Consider the following 21,423-nt stretch of genomic DNA (forward strand, 5'->3'; position numbering starts at 1 on the left):
GAGTGGAATCTCTTTTTCCTCTGCCATAGTGACCAGTAATGTTCTACAAAGGCTGCTCTAATGACAAAGAGCAGAGTTCCCAGCTGATCCTTGACCACATGTAGCTTGAGCAAGTAAACAAATTTTGTCTTCAACAACTAAGCTATTGTCTTCTTTGTTGTTCTGGCCTAACCTAGCCCATCTAAACTGCTATAGATAGAACATGCACTCATCAACCCCACTGTCTCACACCCAGGCCATTTCACTAATTTACATAACCTACCAGACCCTGTGGGCATGTGAGTTTGTAAAAGTGCTTTACAGAATGCTGTCTTAATGAAGTTTATTGCACCTATACCAAATTATGTGATAATCATTTGTCTGATGTAATGCTTTTAATTATGCCTTTCAGTGTGATGAAGTATGCTAGGTTTTTAGTAGAAAAAAAATGCAAAAACATATTAATAGGTAATCTTTCCCTGTATAGCAATTCTTTTAGATGCTTTGATGCTTTCTTTACTGTGTGCATGATCTAGCTTACTTTTAATTTGCAGGAAATAATGTTGCTCAGACTTGTAACTGAATGCTTTTTAATAGTATTTTTTTAAAAATACTAACCACTAATAAAAAGTGCTGAAGGGAAAGCTTTTTTTAATATACTATGGCAATTAATAAAAATGTTCACATAAGCTTGTTATTTTGAGTCTTTTATTTTTATCTGTTTCCATTTTTATTTACATAACATGATATTTTAATAACATGCAACAATCAGAGCTTTCTGCTTCACAGCCTAGCATATTTTTTTTAATCAATTTTGTGATAACCCTCTGACATCACAGCCTGTTGTTATGAGAATAGAACATTAAAAATTTGGCAGCACAAATTTATTTAACAAGGTAGCTCAGGATAAATTTAAAGGAAAAGAGGTCATGTTACAATTCCCATTTTTCAAGTATTGACTTGGCCCCTTTAATCCCTAAAGATAACAAATATGAAATTTGAAAATTTACACCATTAAGAAACATTCACTGGAACCAATGAAAGTTATTCCTATCATGGGTTTAGTGTACTTGTCAGGGATAGGGTTGTGAAGTCAATGAATCATAGCTTCATGTGATGCACAGGCCTTTCCATCAGGTTCAAATGTGGGTCCTCAGGGTACAACCCATAAACCAAAAAGATAAGTTATCTGGGCTTTCTGATGGGGACACTCTGGGAGCTTGATGGTTGTTCCAAGTCTTTTTCAGTCCAGGCATATGGTTTCATTAACAATACAATTCCCTTAAAAACTTAGTAGGCTGATATATTTGCTTTTAATTTCATATTCTAAATTTCACATTCTAGTTTTTTTCTGTATGTAATTATCAAGAATGATTTATTTCTTTGCAAATGCCCCTCTTGAGGCTATCTGAAGCAATAGGCTTGGATAGCAAAGTTAAAACCCTTAATCTGATTTTTGCAAAATGATTTTCACTTCACACCATTACCCTCCCTCTATCTACTTCCCATACAGTTAAGAGTCTCATTAGGCTCATGGCCTACCTTCTACTTCTCACGGAGGACAGTTTTACTAAATATTTTATCAAGGCGCACTAGAGCTCTCCAGCTAACCAGCCTGTACTAATGTTTCTTTGTTGCCTACTTATTCTATACAATATATTTTAACTTTCTGTATGGCAGCACTCTCCTTCCAAAAACCAATGTCTATAACCATGTGGTATTCAGGACTATCATTTCCAAAATATGTCTGGATTCCCCCTTTTGGCACATGGGATTATACTTCTTTGCTCTTTAAAAAAAATTTTTTTTCATTTATTTTTACAGAGAGAAAGAGAGAGGGAGAGATAGAAACATCAATGAGAAACATCATCCATGGGCTGCCTCCTGCATGCCCCCTACATGTGCCCTGACCAGGAATTAAACTGTGACCTCTTGGTTCCTAGGTCAATGCTCAACGACTGAGCCCTATCGGCTGGGCTTCTTTGCTCTTTTTAAAGATCGGCATGGCCATTTGACTTATGGTCTTTGATATGTAAGTAGAAATGATGTATTACATACCAGTGTGCACAAAAACCTTACAATGTATAATCATTTTTTTCCACTGCTGTGACGATCATGGAAGCGTAAGTCATGGTGAAGTTTCATCAGCTTAGTTCCCTGAGTAGCTATGATAAGTATAGTCTTCTGGATGGCATATCATAAATAAGAAATAAATTTTTGTTATAAGATATTGAGATTTTGGTGTCATTTTTTATTTTAACATAGGTTACTCCTGACGTATAGTCAAGGTACGTCAAACATTACAATAAACCACAAAATTTCACTGGTTTTATTTCTCCTTCATTTGACAGTTCAATGTAGTATTTGGCAGGCAATCTTCCATATGATGATTCAGGAATCTAGACCTCTTCTATTTTGTGGCTTCACTATTCTCTGAAATGACAGAATTCTCTCCTGAATTATGTTTGATCTGTCTGAGTTGCAGATAAAGAGTGAGGCCTTACATAGAACCTTCTCATGGCAATTCCTGATTGCAAGATAGGGTGGGAAATATAATGTGTCTCTAAAATAAGAATGCGTTTAGAACACACAGCACTTTCTGACACAGAAACATAGAGCTCCATTGAATGAAAACTGGGGTCACTCAGGCTTGACTTGCTTTTAAGGTGTGTGCAGGGGTGGCTTCATGAGCATGTCCCTGCCCTGGGTTTAATGGTCTGCTCTTACAGATCAATAATTTTTGAACAAAACTCTGCATTTTCATTTTGCTCAGGGCCCTACAAGTTATGTTACTGGTTGTAGGTGTAGGTTATATCAGAAGGATGTGCAAATGGAAGCTTTAGCTATATAGTATAGAATGTGGAAGAGTTCAGTGAAGATTGTCTGAGAATTCTCTTATTGTTTAGCCCATAGGGGAAAATATCTTAAAAACATTTGTGTGGTTTTCTTTTCTGCACATTCTTACGATCTTTAAAGTCAGTGTGATTCTCATTACCTCAAGCACTGACTGTAAAATCAGAAAGGAAAAATAGTTAATTTTTTGTTCTGTTTACTGTAAAACTATACTTTGAAACCCCATGATATTTAAAAAATGCAATTGAAAGCCAAAACTTTTGATTCTGATGAGCCACATTTTCTTTGGAGACCAGAAGACTCTTGCAAGTTAAATTGCAGGCCTTGCCCTTTGGCTCAGTGGATAGAGCGTCGGCCTTCGGACCAAAGGGTCCAGGTTCGATTCTGGTCAAGGGCACGTACCTCGGTTTCAGGTTCCTCCCTAGCCCGGGCCCTGGTCAGGTCGCATGTAGGAGGCAACCAATCAATTTGTTTCTCTCACATCAATGTTTCCCTCTGTCTTTCCCTTTCTCTTCCACTCTTTCTAAAAATCAATGGAAAAATATCCTCTGGTGAGGACTAAAAAAAAATAAATAAATAAAAAAAATACTTAAGCCTGTCTGGCATGGCTCAATGGTTGAGTGTCAACCTATAAACCAGGAGGTCATGTTTCGATTCCCAGTCAATGCACATGCCCAGGTTTCAGGCTGTATCCCCAATAGGAGGTGTGCCAGGAGGCAGCTGATGAGTGATTCTCTCTCATCATTGATGTTTCTATCTCTCTCCCACTCCCTTCTTCTCTGAAATAAATAAAAATATATTAAAAAAAGAAAGTACAGGCCCTGAAAGCAGAGCATACCTTTATGCCCTAACAACTGAATGTTATCTTGGCTAAGAAGGGGTTCAAGAGTTGGATAGGGCTCAAACTTGGCTCAAACTCTCTCTCAAACTTGAGATCTCTGTGAAGCTATAGATGAGGGAGTAGATCTGCAAAAGAACACATGGAAAAGCGCAAACTCAGCATTAAGAAATGTCAACGTTGCAACTGCCAGTGACCACAGCCATATATGGGTAGGTGCTGAGTAAATAAGACAATTTGTAGATCATTTACTGTCTTTCTAGGAGTCATTGCCTCTGCTACAGTCCGGTGAACTAATCTGCTTTGTGCTGCATTGCAAGAGATTTCAGTAACTGCCCACATGTCACCTTTGGATTTTCCAAAGAAGTAATGCCTAACCATGACCTAAGAATTTGCTGAGTCTCATTCAAACTGGCCTGTATAGACAATCCTATTTTCAATGGTGGAGAACTTGGTTAAGATCTCTGGAAACAAAGACAGGGCCATTGACATTTAATAAAGGTAATAGTGACAGGAAAGGAAAGCCCCATTACCAGAACTTGAGTGGGAATGGAAAACAGAGTAAGTCACCTCTTTTCCATATCCCCTTCTTTGCAATTCCATCCTTTGATTCTATGAACAACCTTAAATAAACTCTTTCTAGACTAAAAGAACTTCATTTTTGTAGGGTGTACCCTAGGGATTCCAGCTGATACATAATTACATACCCCTTAGCAGTTAGTTTTGATAACACATTCACATTTATTTTATTATTTTTCAACAGTACAGTACTGTGATATCTAGCTAAGGCATATATTTTATTACACAGATGGTAAAACATTTTATTCAAGGTTGCAAAACTTTAAAGGGCAAATCCATCAATCTTAAAGTTTTCACTTTAAGAAACCTTTTCCACAATGCCATCTTTCCAATGTTATTTGGAAAGTGTGACAAAACAACACCCATCTTAGTCTAAGACTATGAAAATGCTTATAAAAACACATCTGCCCTAGCCAGTTTGGCTCCGTGGATAGAGCATCATCAGCCTGCGGACTAAAGGGTCCCAGGTTCGATTCCGGTCAAGGGCACATGCCTGGGTTGTGGGCTTGATCCCCAGTGGGGGGCATGCAGGACGCAGCCAGTCAATGTTTTTCTCTCTCTTCCTCTTCCTTTCTCTCTGAAGTCAATAAAAATATATTTTTAAAAATACACACCTAAACACAAACTGCCGGCACTCACTTGGTCCTACCACTCATCTAAAAACAGTTTTCCTCTGTAGCAAGTCATCAAACACACTGTCCTCTCTGCCAGTAGTAATTTGATTCTGTGAACCACTTTTCTTCATTTGCGGTATATATTCATATGCTGCAAGGCAAATCAGGTGTCCAGCAGTAATTCGTAGTCCTCCTGGTAAGGGTTCAGCTTTGTTGTTGGGCACTTGATATACAAGACAATGCTTCCTACCTATGATCCCACATCCAGAATTTTATGAATTCTGACTTTTCAAAGCACCCAGCAGAGGTGGTTTTCTTGAGTTATTACTCTTTCTTCCTGCACTTTATTTTTTAATTATTTATTTCTGTTCACTTTGACTTTTTAAAAACAAACTATTTTAGAATACTTTGAGGTTTACAGAAAAGTTGCAATAATACAGAAAGTTCCCATATATTTCACACCCAGCTTCCTCTATTAACATCTTACATTTGTATGGTATAGGACTCAATGAACCAACATTGATGATAAAGGATGATGATGACTATTATTAACAAGACTCCATTTACTGAGAGGGAGTGGTAAGTTTCTAGAACAAGAGGATTGAAAGATCATTGTGACCATCTTTGGAAAATACAATGTATCAATGTGAAGTATAAGCAGACACTAATAATTTTCCCTACTATCCCTTTAAAACTGCTATTTGAACTCATTCTTCCCTGGATCTTCAATAAAATTGCGTTCCAATCCCATACTATTGTGGACTGTATTTATCTTTATTTGGTGCCTCTCTCTGCAAAAGGATTATACATTCCTATCTTGATTGGATGTGGAAGTGGTATGTGTCATTTCAGCACAGAACTTTTAACAGCCAGCATGGGGTTCACCATGTTTTCCTTGCCCTTCATCACGATAACAAGCGATGTTCCAGAGAGTAGTCACTCCTCAGTCTGGGTCCCAGAGTGAACCACAGCCACCGTCAGGCTGCAGTAAGTGTCCTCTAGCACACTGCTTAAGATGTAAAGGGCACATGGCATGTGCTCCATAGTTCTGCACTGTTGAGCTTCTCTAAAACACTAGGAATTCCTGTGGACTTTACTAATGCTCCAAAACATCCCATTTCTACTGTTCTCTTAGTCTTCATTTTCAGGGTTTATGTGTATGGGAATATTTTACAAAATTTTCACCAGGGTTAATATATGGAAAGTATTTATATAAATTCAGGACCATATAACATGGCATTACATAAATCACTGAAATTCTGTGTTGCCTGTTTTTCTGGCAAGTGGAAATGCCATATTTTAAAGAGGTATTAAGAAAATACAAACTATGTATAGAATATATAAATTAATAAATTTTAGGGCACTATATCTGTTGGCTGCTTTGATACAGATACAATTATTTTAAAAGATCTTTTTCATTACTTTCATTCTATAACCCCCCAAAAGCTAAAGGATATCCAATATATCAAATAGATGACAAAACCATGTTCAGTCTCGGTTCTTCCACCTCATGCCCTATCTAGCATAAATATATGTCCACTGTCCTTATAGATAGATTATTTATTTTTTCCACATCCTTCTCTGTAACAGTAGGATAAAACGAGCGATAAAAGTTATCTTGCCTAAAATCACCGAGTATCTTCTTTGGATATGAAACCAGAACACCTGAGTTTCTGCTTTAACCCTTTCAGTGCCAACCAATATCCTAGGAACTATGCTAAAATTGCCAAGGCATTTTTGCTGATTTTACAGCAGTTTAGGAAAAAAATTATGGATCGCAAGTAAATGAAGTTACATATTCAAAAACTTAAGGAAACCTTTACCACATTTGTTTTCATCTTTGACATACGTTGTTTGCTAGTAGAAAAAAAATTTGAACAAAACATGTTAAAATTAATGATGACTTTGAATACATGAAGATATTAACTTTTAATAAGATTTTGATAAAAATTCTAAAATATTTAGTATATTCTTTGAATGCACAAAAAAATCATCCTTTTAGGTTCATAAATAATTGCAGAACAAAAATTTCAATCTTTTTACAAAAAAATACTTTGAGTAGGGAGACTTTCTGGAATCACTAACAGCTGTGCTTTCCTACACATAGTCCATGAAGCCCTTTCCCACACTTAGCACACATGGTGTTGGATCGTTTTACAGGTCCTCCATCTTTGTTGCTGCATACTACACACCTTCTTAGATTTCTGCCAGGCAATTTTCGCAATAACGCATCATCTGCTTGTTTCATTGGTACTGATGAGATTAAATTATTACTCTTTTCTGCCAGCCATTCTTCCTCAATTGCCTGTATAATGGATGAAGTGAACTGGATACGGGACATAATTCTGCCTGACGTGTTCTCTTTGTATATTAGATAAGAATTTAACACCATCCTAGCAAAGATACTGAAAACCACCTTTTTCCAGTACTTCAAAGTTCTTTCATTTAGGTAGGTGTAAAGCATCTGGTACATCTACCCCTCCCATGAATTTGTTGTACTGGTTTATTATTGCTGGTTTGGATATTTCTCTTTCTTGGGAATATCGTCTTCTATGCAATGTTTTCATTCTCAGCAACGGCATGGGTTGAAAGAAGCAACACCGGTTTCTTTTTAGATTTTTTCTCTCTAAATCCACACAAAAGAATCTCATCACTGCAGAAATATTTGACCTGCCCTATATCATAATCTGTCGTAATATCCTTTGGCAGGCCCCTCCTGTTAGATCTTATTGTTCCAGTGAGGTAAGTTGCATTTTCAAACAGATACTTTGCTAGAGCAATACTGGTAAAGAAATTGTCAATCACTACATGATATCCCTTATTGAGGTAGTTCTCAAGTTGGAGCAACTTGGTCACTACTACATGACCAAGGCCTTTCTTTTTGATCTCAGCCTTTTCTTCACATTTTGCACCTTCGTAGCAGAAAAACCTAAACAATAATGTACAACAGAGTCACACAACATCCAACACTTTATTCCCCACTTGTGGTGCTTCTTATTTCGAAGATATGTATTAGGGACTCATCAATGGATAAGTGCTGGTGGGGTGTGTAATGAAATCTGAACAACCTATTTGCATGCTCAACAAGGGGGATAAATTTAGAGCAGGGGTCATAATTCTGATGACCTGGTGGAAACAGTTTTTCATTGTCAACAAGATGAAAAAATTTTAATATCAGTTGAAATCTATTTCTTGAGAACATGTTCCCAAACCATGGAATGGCTCTACTATTCCTATCCCAGTATGAGAATATGGTAGGCCTTCGTGTAATTCCCATTTCCAACAGCACAGCCACAAATGCTTTCATTTCAAGGACGTTTACAGGCCTCCATTGTCTGACTCTAAAATTGGGTGATACTTGCTCCTGAGAACGCAAAAACTGATTTCCATACCTATTAGTTTCAGCCACCATTAGATTCCACAAAGCCAAAGAGAAAAACATGTCAAAATAATAGGTTTGGCATCCTGGGGAGGAGCATGCTTCGGACCCGGTGATTCTAGGAAAGAAAGACTAGACTGCACATATAAATCTTGGCCAGGTTGTGTTTCAATAAACACAGGAAAACTAGAATTGTGTAAATCTTCAACGTTTTCACATGTGCTGTAACTGAACTTTCAATTATTACTGGGACTCGTTTACGTTTCAGAGGGACAAACACGTCACTGCAGTCACTTTCCAATTCTGATTTGATGGGACATTCTTGATCACTTCCAGAGGGACACCCTTCTCCAATATCTTCCACAAAATTGTCATCTTCACAGCAAGAATTGACATATTTAGCAATATTATCATCACTAATAAAAGCAGACTTAGAACTGGATGCCATTTTGAAGCTTTAGGGCTACAAAATCTGAGTAAACTTCATAAAATCGTAGTACCTGTAAAAAATTAGGCAGATAAATGCCAGTGGTCAATTTTAGAACTACAAACATTCGGCATCATAAGTAATCTGCACTTAGGTGCCATCTGTCAATAAAGAGTGAACTACTAGCACCTAATAGTGACACTGCAGGAGGAGCGCAATTGCACTCCCCGGCACTCTAGGGGTTAAATAAATGCTTTATCCCTCCCTTCTCATTACTTTCATTAAAAAATTCTTCTACACAACAAAGAACTATAGTACTCTGTCACAGTTTCTTTCCCCATTATAGGTGCCTTCTTGGTGAAAAATAATATCCTATTTTTATGCTGATGAGCAGCAGATAAGATTAAAACCACATAACTAAACATTTCCATACTATTCACAGGCAGTGATGCTACCAATAGGTCCCTTCGTTATAGAATGAAGTTATGAAAAGGATCTTTTAAAACAGTTGTATCTTTATCAAAGCAGCCAAATATAGTGCCCTAAAATTTATTAGTTTATATATTCTATACATAGTTTGTATTGAGCATAATTAGGGTAATGGAATGCTCCATTTTGAGAATGAAGGTATGGTGGTGACAGTAGGTACTGATCGGGGAAAACAGTAAAGAAAATTATCTATATGACTGAAAACACTATCCCTTTATAATCATTGACAAGCACAGATTATTGACCCTATTCTTTGTTCTCAAATGCATATGGGTTGCATATACTTCCCTCTCCAGACTGTAAACTTTATGAATGCAAGAGTCATACCTGCCTTTTACATACCTAAACCAAAAACATTTCCTAATTTTAAGTGATCATTACACATTATTTGAATAATAGACTGAAAGAATGAATACCATACAAAGAATCAGTCTTTTACCTTTTTTCCAGAGAATTCTATAGATGCAAGTAGGCTCCTATCCAGTCATTGCATTCAGTTGAATCTCCAGAGTCTCCAGGTGTGGTTGGGTCTTCTTCCTAGTCTAGAAGTGGTTCTTCCTAGTCTAGAAGTGGCCTCTCCACTCTCTTATAATAACAATGGAGAAGGGACACAATAATCGCAATAAATATTCCTATTGAGAAAAGAATGGAGGATATACATAGTCACTGGGCCACAGCAATGCTGATATCCTGCTAGACAGGCTTTGTAAAGGTTCCTTACCTCTTTTTTTTTTTTTTTTTTTAATATATTTTATTGATTTTTTACAGAGAGGAGGGGAGAGAGACAGAGAGTTAGAAACATCGATGAGAGAGAAACATCGATCAGCTGCCTCCTGCACATCTCCCACTGGGGATGTGCCCGCAACCCAGGTACATGCCCTTGACCGGAATCGAACCTGGGACCCCTCAGTCCGCAGGCCGACACTCCATCCACTGAGCCAAACCGGTCTCGGCAGGTTCCTTACCTCTTGATTCAACCTTAATTCTGCTCTCTGGAAGGTTATCCCTTGAACATTGTCCTCTCAGGTCTTTGTCTTCATCATTTAGATTTTTATTCCATTTCTCTTTTCTATTTATGAAAAGGGATATTTAGATTTTATAGCTCATTTCTTGAAATAAGCTTTGTTAATGTCTAATAGTGTCATTATTTGGGGTATATTTGTTTGCTCTTTAAAAATATTCTTTGATTTTTAAAGGGAGAGGAACATTGAATAGTGTGACATTTATAGGACAACTAGAGGCCCGGTGCACAAAATTCTTGCGGGGGGGGGGGGGGGGGCGGGAAGGGGGGGTCCCTCAGCCCAGCCTACGCCCACTCGCAATCCGGGACCCCGCGTGGGATGTCCAACAACCGGCAGACATCCCTCTTGCAATCCAGGATGCTGCATGCACCAGTGACCATACTTTTCATACAGGTGAAAGGCATCTTGCTGTTGTATGGGCAGCTACCTTTTATTGCCCTGATTATAAAAAGTAGTACATAACATGATCCTTCTGAGGCAGTAGTACTATTTTTCCCATCTTATGGGTGGAAAAACGGAAGCAGAGACAAGTTAAGTAATTGGCTGTGTCACACAATTTAAGTGTCAGAATCAGGGCTGACCACAAAATGTGCAAGCCAGAGTCCATGCATGTCATCACTGCATCATCCTGTTTTTTCAGTGTTAGAGTAGCCTTGCCAGGTTTTAATTTTTAAATCTAAGAGACTGTTCCCAATATATAGGGTAGGGTTGCCTGGTCGGCGATCAGGGCTGATCTGTTGGGTGATCGGCGGGCGGGGCGATCGGGGAGCTGGTGGCCTGGTACTGCCCGCTGGCCGGCCCCGCCCCCCACCACTGCCATTTGCCTCCCTTTCAGGGGACAGAAGCTCAACACAAAACCAGGGACAGCTCCTGCATTGAGCGTCTGCCCCATGGTGGTCAGTGCACGTCATGGCGACGGGCCTTCGTTTGGCTGTTAGGTCAAATTGCATATTAGGGTTTTATTATAAAGGATTGGAAATTTGAAGATAGAAACATTGATGAGAGAAAATCATCAATCAGCTGCTTCCTTCATACCCCCTACTGGGGATTGAGCCCACAACCTGGGCATGTGCCCTGACCAGGAATTGAACCTGTGACCTCTTGGTTCCTGGGTCAACACTCAGCCACTAAGCCACACTGGCTGGGTTATTTGCACTTTTTATTTCAACTTATTGAGGAATAATATTCATATAAGGGCATATATTTTTAATTGTACAGTTCAATGAGCTTTGACAAGTATATACACCACTACCTCAACAAGACATAGAATATGTCTATTATCCAATATAGTTCCCTTTGCCTCTTTACAGTCAGACTTTTCCCTCTATCACCACCATATCCTAGTCCCCAAGCATTACTGATATACTGCCCTGTAAGTTTTGCTTGTTCTAGAACAGTAATTCTCAACCTTGGCTGCACATTAGAATCACCTGGGAATCTTTTTAAAATCCTATTTCCCAGGTGATTCTAATGTGCAGCCAAGGTTGAGAACCACTGTTCTAGAATTTCATCAAATATTCAGCTAGTTTTCAAATTTCCAATTGTCTTATAATTGTCATATTATTCAACATTTTTTTAACTCAAGATTCAAATATGGAAAATGATTAATATATCCTTGAAAATTTCCTTCTTTAATACCTTGTTGCAGAATCTGGGTCATTTTTCTTGTAGAATTTCTGACAGTCTAGATCTTGCTGATTGCATTGAGCGTTAACATGTTCCACTGTCCCTACATACAGATGGTATATTTTTTTAGAGACTGGATTTTATTCAGATTTGATGTTTTGGTCTCATGCATTAAAAAAAAAATACATTTTATTGATATTTTACAGAGAGGAAGGGAGAGGGATAGAGAGTTAGAAACATCAATGAGAGAGAAACATCGATCAGCTGCCTCCTGCACACCTCCTACCGGGGATGTGCCCACAACCAAGGTACATGCCCTTGACCGGAATCTAACCTGGGACCTTTCAGTCCGCAGGCCTACGCTCTATCCACTGAGCCAAACCAGTCAGGGCTGGTCTCATGCATTTTTAATTGAGTTGAAGGATTACAGTAGCATTCGGAACAACCTTCTTTTGGTTGTAAATAACAGAGTACTGCATAAGCAAAACGGTGAGTTTTAGTGGCTCATGTAACTCATATTTTCAGGGCATATCATGGACTCAGGTTTTATACCAGAAAGTCATTTGTTTTTGTTGTTTTATTTTTCTCCTTGATTCTGGTCTTTTCTGAGTTTTGGCTTATTCTTGCATCCTCTCAGGTCAAGTCCATAGGAAATAAATTGATTCCTGATGGTTCAGTTTCATGTCATTGGCACTGATGGGCCTGGTTTGGATCAGATGTCCTTCTGAGCCAATTAATGGCCTAAGGAAATAGGATATTCCGATTGTCCAAATGAGTGCCCAGGTGGAAGTCATCTCACTAGAACCACATGGGCTGTTACTGAATTTAAAGATACTTTCTCTATAAACTCACTTTGGTTTACAGATGTTAACTTATTTTACATATATATTGACTAAAGCGACTTTCTACTATATAATCTTTATATGCAACAACCTTTATTTATAAATAATATTTTCACTGAAGTGATGGTGGAGTCATTACAGGTGTTTGGGGTAAAAGTTTGAGGGAAGGCCCCTTAGGAATGCTCCCCAAATTACTCTTTACTACGTCAGCGACCACCTACTGTTTCTTATGTGACAGGTGAGAAATGTAAAGCTAAGTTTTAACAAGGCACAGGGGTGAGGGACAATGAAGGGGTGTGAGAGTGGGCGGTTGCCGCCGGCCAGCCCAGAAAGAAAACGTGCATTTAAGAAGTAACAATGAACGCGAGGTTACCGAATGAATGGAAGAGCTCAGAAGTGAAATTTGGTTTACTTTACCAAGTTATTTTTAAGGCCAAAGTATTAGTGGTTTCATAAAACATTTCTTGGAGGTGACTTACCAGCATTAGGGGGGGTGGTGGAAGTTTCCCGAGACAGGCCACCGAGGAGGTCGAAGGGACCACCAAGCCCATTTCTCACCTCCAGCTGGTACTTGGCGTCCTCCAGCCGGAGGCCGCTAAAGCATAGCAACCAGAGCTCCGCCCCTCCCGGCGACCAACTCGGCGCTGCGTCACTTCCGGCCCTCGGCGAGGCGCATCCGGGTCAGGCTGAGCCTCTTGCTCTCGGAGTCCGTGACTGGTGGCGGTGCCGGCCAGTCCGCGTCCTCCCTGCCCGGAGAGACCCAGCCGCAGTGTCCACCGGTGAGCAGTGACCCGCTGCCCCGAGCACAGGAAGACCGGGAGGAGGCGTGGGGGCGGCCCGCGGCCGGGCTGGGCAGCTGCGGTGCGGGCTGGAGACTTGGCTCCTACGCTTGCTGCTGTCTCTGGGAACCGGGGGGCAGCACTGAGGGGCCTTCCGCGGACAGCGACCCCCTCCCCCGGCTCCCCTGCCCGCCCTGCCGGGGAGGGCGGAAGATGCCTGTGAAGAAGAAGAGAAAATCGTCTGGCGTGGCAGCGGCAGTAGCGGAAGACGGAGGCCTCAAAAAGTGTAAAATCTCCAGGTACCACCTCCCCCCCACCCCCCTTCAGTCTTTCCTCCTCTGCTGGGCGGCCAGAGGAGGAGGAGGCGAGTCGGGTCTCCCTGGCTCGAGCTGGGGAGAAGCGCCCCGTCCCCCTCACCCCCCAATTAAACCTACGTGGTGGGCGCCGATCGCCGCGAGTCTGCCGGACCCACCGCGTGTTCGCTGCGTGTGCTGCGGCGCCCGGAGGGACCGGCGGAGTCCCGTGCGGCGGTCTGCGTGCCCTGGAGGGTGGGGAGACGAGTGCGCAAGGCAATCGCGCTCCTTCTCTCACCCCGACGGCCCTAACCCCTCCTCCACCTTCTTTCCAAACAGATCGCGGCAGGGTCGCGTCTAGAATTCCTTCGTAGAGTGAAGAAAGGAGCGAAACAGGACAAATCTTGACCTGCCAACTGCCCTGGGAATGATAGGAAGGAAAGCTCCCCAGGTTGCAGTTGGCCTCCACCTTTAGCGGTTTAACCCGGAGCGCCCCGGCAGGAGGCCCCTTTTCTGGAAGCCTAGTGCCTCCACCTGCGCCAAGTGCCTGGGTGCCGAATGGGGAAGCCCCTGAATGCGTTGTTTTCTGGCATCCAGGATGCGGTTCGCTCTCAATATAAATATTAATAATTGAGAGCTATTGTACTCTATCCTCTGGAAGAAAAAGAAAACAAAGCAGAGCTGTAGTTGTAGCTCTCTGATCCCATTGTAACAGGTTGAGGCATCACCGCAACATTATATAATGCAAAAGATTATTGCCATTTAGGTGAGGAGTGGGTTTTTTAATTCTTATGGCGTGTCTGATTGTATCTGTGGTAGGCACTTAGTGTGACAACTTCAGATGCCACCGTTAAAAGAAGACTGTAGCCAGCATTATAAAGGCGAGAGATAATAATAGAACTCTACTTAGTTATGCTTAAAATGTGAGGTAGGTAACTTACTTAGTCCGCATCTTTCTTTTTGTGATTGGTTCAGTTGTTTTTTTTCCTTCATTAAACTGTTTGGGAAAACAGAGCCTAAGTATATTTCTCGGCGATTCCTGTGAAAGATGATGTTTTTTTGTTTGTTTGTTTTGTTTTTAGAGGCTCCAGAAACACAGGCCCCCAGGAGGGGCCTAAATATATTTGTATTGATTTCAGAGAGGAAGGGAGAGGGAGATAGAAACATAAATGATGAGAATCATTGATCACCTGTCTCCTGCACGCCCCCCACTGGTGATTGAGCCTGCAACCTGTGTATGTGCCCTTGACCAGAATGAAACCTGGAACCCTTCAGTCCGCAGGCTGATGCCCTATCCACTGAGCCAAAACTGCTAGGGCAAGATTTTACTTTTCATTTCAGTTTTTTTCAAGATGATGTTTTTTTATACCTCTTGGTAACTCATACTAGAATTTGACATGGTTACTCCACTAGCTCAATTTTTATGGAACATGCAAATTAGTTTTGTATTACTCTTAATTTGTAAGTATCTTAAGTATATAACGTATCAAAATGATTTAAAGTAATTACTTAAAAAAGTTAAGCAGTCATTATAACTCAAGTGATACTTTGCTCTATCAACTTAAACTTTTAAATATGGTACCCTTATTTTACATTACTCAGTTGCGGAAATTATAGCATTTCTATGTCATTGTGGTAGTGTAACTATTTGAGCTTCTCAAGAAAAGGTTCTCTGAAGTTCATTATATCCTAGAGGCCACTTATGAGCTTACTAACTAAATGACTTTGTGGAAAAAGAAAACAGAATCAGATTAAATAGCTTTGGCCCAATTATTTGTATTAATGTTATCCTTAGGGATTTTTTGGTTGTTTTTTTAATTGTAGAATTTAATTAATATCCTTAGGTCCTAAATCGTCTTTTATCTTTAAATATCTACTTAAACTTGATAGATGATAAACAACTCTATATAGTTTTATTTTGAAATATTGATAAATTAACTATCAACATATACTTTGTAAGATTTTGTTTTCAAATGTATATCTATTATACACAAGTACGATTTCCGTGCAATTCAGAAGAAGAATTATAAAGATTTATACTTTCCAACTACCAGTCCTGCATTGAGACCATTAGATTGAACTTCTGTGTGGTCTTGAAATCTGGGGAATTAGTTTTTGTTGATATTTTTGGAATTTGATAGTGAGCAAAGTAGCATTTGGGTTTTGTTAGCCACACATTTTTATGTATAGACTACTGTATCAAATTGCAAATACTTAACTCTATTTTTCCCCATTACACCAGCTGTAAAAAATAAAATAAAAAATACTTTGTTTAGTTTGAATTGACATAGATGGTATTGAACTTAGCTTTTCACTAAAAGTTGAGACTATAAAATTCTTAGGCATTTGTGTGTTTTCTAAGCTATTGCAGATCCCAACCCCCTGCTAGACTAATAAGTGGAGAGGAACATTTTTCAAGCAAGAAGTGCCTGGCTTGGTTTTATGAGTATGCAGGTAATGAAATTAATATAAGAAGATATCGGTCACATGCTTTACAACTTTCTTGGGGGGTTCATTCATTTAACAAACTATTTATTTCAGGCCTGCTGTGTGTTGGTGCTGTGTGCTGGGATCAGGGTCAAGGCTAAGAATTTCAGGCTATGTCTTTAAATATATATTTCAGTATATATTTAGTGAGGGGGCGAAACTCATTTTCTATAAATACAATTTGTAAACAGACAGATTTACTTACTGGTTTACATCCATTAGCGAAAATAGAGTTGATATTCTGGAAAACAAAGTATGTGATAAAACATTATACATAGTTTCTGTTTTTCTTTTCAATATTCTTTTGAAATTTTTTTGAACCAGAGACTGACGTTTTCTGAAACTTCTGGGAGACATAGTAAAAGATTTTAAAACTCAGACATGTCATTGCACAACACACTTTTTAATAATTGCTATTTCGCTACTAACTTCTAAGAAAGATGCAAAAATGAATAAAAATAAACAAAGATATTGATACAGTGTGATAAAGGTCATCTTAGGAAGATGCACTGTGAAACTTTATAAGAGGAATATGTAACCCAGCCTTGAAATATCAGGGAAGGCTTTTTGAGGAAGCTAACTCAAACTAAATCCTGTAGTGGTGGATGTAAAGCTTTTGGCCTAGGGTGGTGTGAAAGTCAAAGCTGAATGGTTAAGCAAATTTATAAAAAACAAAACTTGTTTCCCATTAATTACTACTTTTTTTTAAAAAGATTTTTTTAAAAATTGATTTCAGAGAGGAAGGGAGAGGGAGAGAGATAGAAACATCAATGATGAGAGAGAAGCACTGATCAGCTGCCTCCTGCATGCCCACTACTGGGAATGGAGCCTGCAACCCAAGCATGTGACCTGGTTCATAGGTCAACACTCAACCACTGAGCCCTATGAGCTGGGCTATTCTAACTTCTTTATAAGCATATATGAAAATTTTTTCCCATTAGGATTTTTTCATCTTTTGAAATTACTGGTTTTAAAGCTCCCCTTTCCCCTTTTTTCTTTCTCTTACCTGCCTCCCTGTTTCCCCCCTCCTCTTTTATTATTATCATTCTCAGAGTGTTTGTTTAAAATAAAACAGTGTATATGCAGTCATTGTATTATATGTAGTATAATCAAGTTAAGGTTTCAAGTGAACTCTGAACTTAAGATATAAGTTTAGGCTGAGGGTGGGGGACAATAACTTCACTTTTAGGATCAGCTGAGTGATCTCAAAAGCATAATTTAAAATTGTTTAGTAACAGAGCAGATTCTTTCTAGACCAGAAAAACTGCTATTACTGGCATCCCAAGACAACCACTAACCCAAATTAAATGAAGGAAATTCATTTTATTACTGACCTACATTTAAAATGTTGACCCATTATTCAAAATGCCATTTTATTAAGCATGATATAGAATCAAAAGGTCACTCATTTTACTTATAAAGGTTACTAGATATAAAATTATCTGGTCATTTTTTTCTTTCATGCTTACTTGTTTTACCTCTTGTAGGGACTTTCCTGGGTAGCATAAAACTCTAGTTAAACATTTATTTCCTGTACTAGCAGTTTTGTAATAGCATAATAATTGCTATCTTTATTTCAAAAATTATGCTAATTATGTAGCTTTTCCTAGTGACCATTTTGTTACTCAGTGGTAGCCGTGTTTTATAGATGAGAAAACTGATGCTTAGATTAAGTAATTTGCTTAAGATAATGCAATGATGAGCCAAAATGCAAACCTAGGTCATTTTGATTGTAGAGCCTATTCTTTTAACTACTACTATCTCATGTTTTTTGTTTGTTTTTTAAATATGTATGTGGCAACTAATTTTCCTGTTGCAAAGAAAATATTAGTAAGTACACTTGAGGTTAACTTATCTTCTGTCATTCATGGAATGATTCATTCAAAAAATATTTTTTGAGCACTTGTGTATCAGGCCCTCTCTAAGTGTTGGGAATATAATAGTGAACAAGTAAAAATAGACCCTTGTCCTTTGGGAACTTGCCTTCTAATTGGAAGTCAGACAGTAAATAGGTAAGTAGGCAAGATAATTACAGATTTCGGAGGGTTATAAAGGTAATATGGTGAGGTTCAGGGATAGAAAGTAGGAAGTTTGGATTTTCAAATAGAGTGATTAGGAAAGGCCTCTCTAGAGGTTACAATGGGCAGAGAACCAATTGACAAGGAGGAACGAGTTATTAGCCAAGTAAACAGTTACTATTCCATCATAAAATGGAAGTGTTGCTTATTAGAATAGAAACAATAAATGTGCCTACTGAGGTAACGCATGTAAAGCTCTTAGCCCAGTAACTGGTACATAATTAGAATTCAATAAATGTTATTTATTATTAAAAAAGTAATAGTATTACAGCATCAGATTTACTGGTTGTATATGTTTGCAATACAGTTCCAAAATTATCAGTATAGCTCCTATGTAGCTCATGTACAAGATGCTGTGCCATTCATTTAGCATAGATTTTTTTCCTGATCTGCTGAGGCTGACATGGTTTTATATCTACATACATAGCCAGGAACATGTCTGTATGGTTATTAAAATGTTTTACCAGTAATCTTACTAACATAATATTAATATATTATATGTGATAAGCCTGATGGTTTTGCCCTTTCACAAGACCTCTCGTCTTGACTAATATGTAAATTAGCAAGGATTCAGTAATATACTGGGCCTGTTACAAAACAAAAAGCATGGAAAGTAAAAGGCATGTTTAAAGTCTTACAAAGAATCAAAATTAGGGATAGTATTACATAATCCTAATAAAGTATATAGCTGGTTCATTTCCATAGCTTTTAAAATTGATTAGAAATCTGGTTTTTGTTTGAAAGTTAGTTAAATTCAGCTCCCTGGAGTAGTTTTATTGGAAGAGTGAGTATGTTTTAAGAAGAATAATTAACACTATGCAATCTGATAAAAGAACATTGGTATAGACCTTATTTTAGATTAGATCTATTACTACTTGTGTTACTTTGGGAAAGCCTTGTACATTTGTAGAAAGGTCTTATCTGTATCTTATATATCTTTGTATAACATAATTTAATTTGATTTTAATAAAATTTAATCACTAATTTCACAGTATCTAGGGAGGCTATATTTTATAACAGTAACTGGTATTTTTTTACAAACTCTTCAGCTTTCTCTTCTAATTACTAATGATGGCAGCTTCAAGAGCAAGTCAGCTTTTGCTGCATAGAAAAATTTAGAATATATTCTTACCATGCCTTAAAAAATACCTTTGTTTTCTTCTATTACATTTTTTATCTGATATTTACTTTCAAACCACGTATAAGGATATATATTCAAATATATATATATACACACACACATATATATATATATCTTTAAATATGTGTTTATATTTAAAACTACATACAAAGAGATAAAAGAGATAAAAACATTAATGATGACAGAGAATCACTGATCGGCTACCTCCTGCATGCCCCTCCCACCCCCCCTAGGGTTGAGCCTGCAACCCAGGCATGTGCCCTGACCAGGAATCCAACTGCGACTTTCTAGTTCATAGGTCAATGCTCAATCACTGAGTCACATTTTTGTTAATCTTCACCCAAGGATATTTTTTTCATTGACTATTAGAGAGAGTGGAAGGGATAGGGAGAGAGAGGGGAACATCAATTGTGAGAGAGACATATCAATTGGTTGCCTCGCACACGTCCCCACTAGGCCAGGGATCAAGCCTGCAACCAAGGTACCTGCCCGACCAGAATTAAATCTGCGACCCTTTAGTCCAAGGGCTGATGCTCTAACCCAGTGATGGCGAACCTTTTGAGCTTGGCGTGTCAGCATTTTTGAAAAACCCCAACTTAACTCTGGTGCCGTGCCACATATAGAAATTTTTTGATATTTGCAACCATAGTAAAACAAAGACTTATATTTTTGATATTTATTTTACATATTTAAATGCCATATAACAAAGAAAAATCAACCAAAATAATTAGTTCATGTGTCACCTCTGACATGCGTGTCATAGGTTCGCCATCACTGCTCTAACCACTGAACAATTGGCTAGGGCCAGATAAAAATTTTCTAACTTTATTGTATACTAGTGGCCCGGTGCATGAAATTTGTGTCCTGGGGTGGGGGGGTTCTCTCAGCTCTCTCGCAGTCTGGGAGCCCTCGGGGATGTCTGCCTGCTTAGGCCTGCTTCCTGTGGGGAGCCAGCCTAAGCCGTCAGTCGGACATCCTTAGCACTGCTGCAGAGGCAGGAAAGGCTCCCGCCACCGTCACTGTACTTGCCAGCCGTGAGCCTGGCTTCTGGCTGAGTTGCCCTCCCCCTGTGGGAGCAAATGTTTATACTACTTTATCAAAGATATGTCAAAATTCAAAATCATCTATTTGCAAAAATGTTACGGTATATTCATAGATGCCTTTAGCATAATGGTTTATATTTTATGTTGATATTAAATTATAACAATAAAATATATAAATTATTTTTGTCTTTGAAGGTCCTGATGAAGTTGTAGGGCCAGAAGGAATGGAGAAATTTTGTGAAGACATTGGTGTTGAACCTGAAAATGTATGTCTTATTTCTAAGTAGAATGAAATATAAGTGGGGTATAGCATATTCATAAATTTCTAAACAATTGGACACCTTAATCTTATGTGAATATTTTGTTCATGTTTATTGTAAATTTTTACTTAGGATATTTTTAATCAATTTAAATTGGGCCCAAGTTCTCTTTCTTGATACAAATGTCATTTGTAATAGAGTGAGGGTGATTCTACCTTCAGAAACTATTAGAACTTTTTACTTTTATAAAATTGGTCCCATCTATGTTTCTTTATAGATAATAAATCCAAAGGTTGTACACTTTAATATTTGAACGAAGGAAATAGTTGTATAAAAATGCTCTCCATGATAAATATAGACATGATTATCTCTATGCTGACTTTTCCCCTATCCTTTATGTTCTGTTCTTTCCAGATTATTATGTTAGTTTTAGCGTGGAAATTGGAGGCTGAAAGCATGGGATTTTTTACCAAGGAAGAATGGTTAAAGGGCATGACTTCATTACAGTAAGATATTTTTTTAAAAAACAAATTTAATGGGCTATTTAAAGATCTTAATTGATATTTTGTGCTTTGCAATTTTCAGGAGTAAAGTTTCACATTATATAATCAAATTGATTTGATCTATAACAATCAGTTTAGTATTGATAAAATTTATGCTGTGGCTTGGCAAAATATGAACAGTTACCCCAATT

General features: G+C 38.4%; 1 protein-coding gene and 1 long non-coding RNA gene across 5 annotated transcripts in view; one reads left to right on the plus strand and one right to left on the minus strand.

Annotated features, from left to right (window-relative positions):
* DCUN1D5 (defective in cullin neddylation 1 domain containing 5) overlaps positions 1–21,423 on the plus strand; it is an 80,792-nt gene that overhangs the window by 31,741 nt on the left and 27,628 nt on the right. Inside the window, exons 1-4 of one of the 4 annotated variants that reach the window (XM_070425882.1) lie at positions 13,344–13,726; positions 16,083–16,174; positions 20,665–20,735; positions 21,144–21,235. In XM_070425882.1, coding sequence (XP_070281983.1) covers positions 13,641–13,726; positions 16,083–16,174; positions 20,665–20,735; positions 21,144–21,235 — 341 coding nt within the window. In that variant the 5' untranslated portion in view covers positions 13,344–13,640. Of the gene's footprint in view, positions 1–13,343; positions 13,727–16,082; positions 16,175–20,664; positions 20,736–21,143; positions 21,236–21,423 lie in introns of those variants that run through there. The other 3 variants (XM_070425883.1, XM_070425884.1, XM_070425885.1) reach the window with 3 other exon arrangements.
* LOC139017449 (uncharacterized) lies at positions 692–13,476 on the minus strand. The gene is made up of 3 exons (XR_011472860.1): positions 13,128–13,476; positions 9,598–9,790; positions 692–4,826 (listed from the first exon to the last, which is right to left on the minus strand). It is a non-coding gene; the product is annotated as an uncharacterized lncRNA (long non-coding RNA).

This window comes from Myotis yumanensis, unplaced genomic scaffold (genome assembly GCF_028538775.1).
Source record: "Myotis yumanensis isolate MYYU_CA2020_CCGP unplaced genomic scaffold, mMyoYum1.0.hap1 SCAF_10, whole genome shotgun sequence".
Classification (NCBI taxonomy): Eukaryota; Metazoa; Chordata; class Mammalia; order Chiroptera; family Vespertilionidae; genus Myotis; species Myotis yumanensis.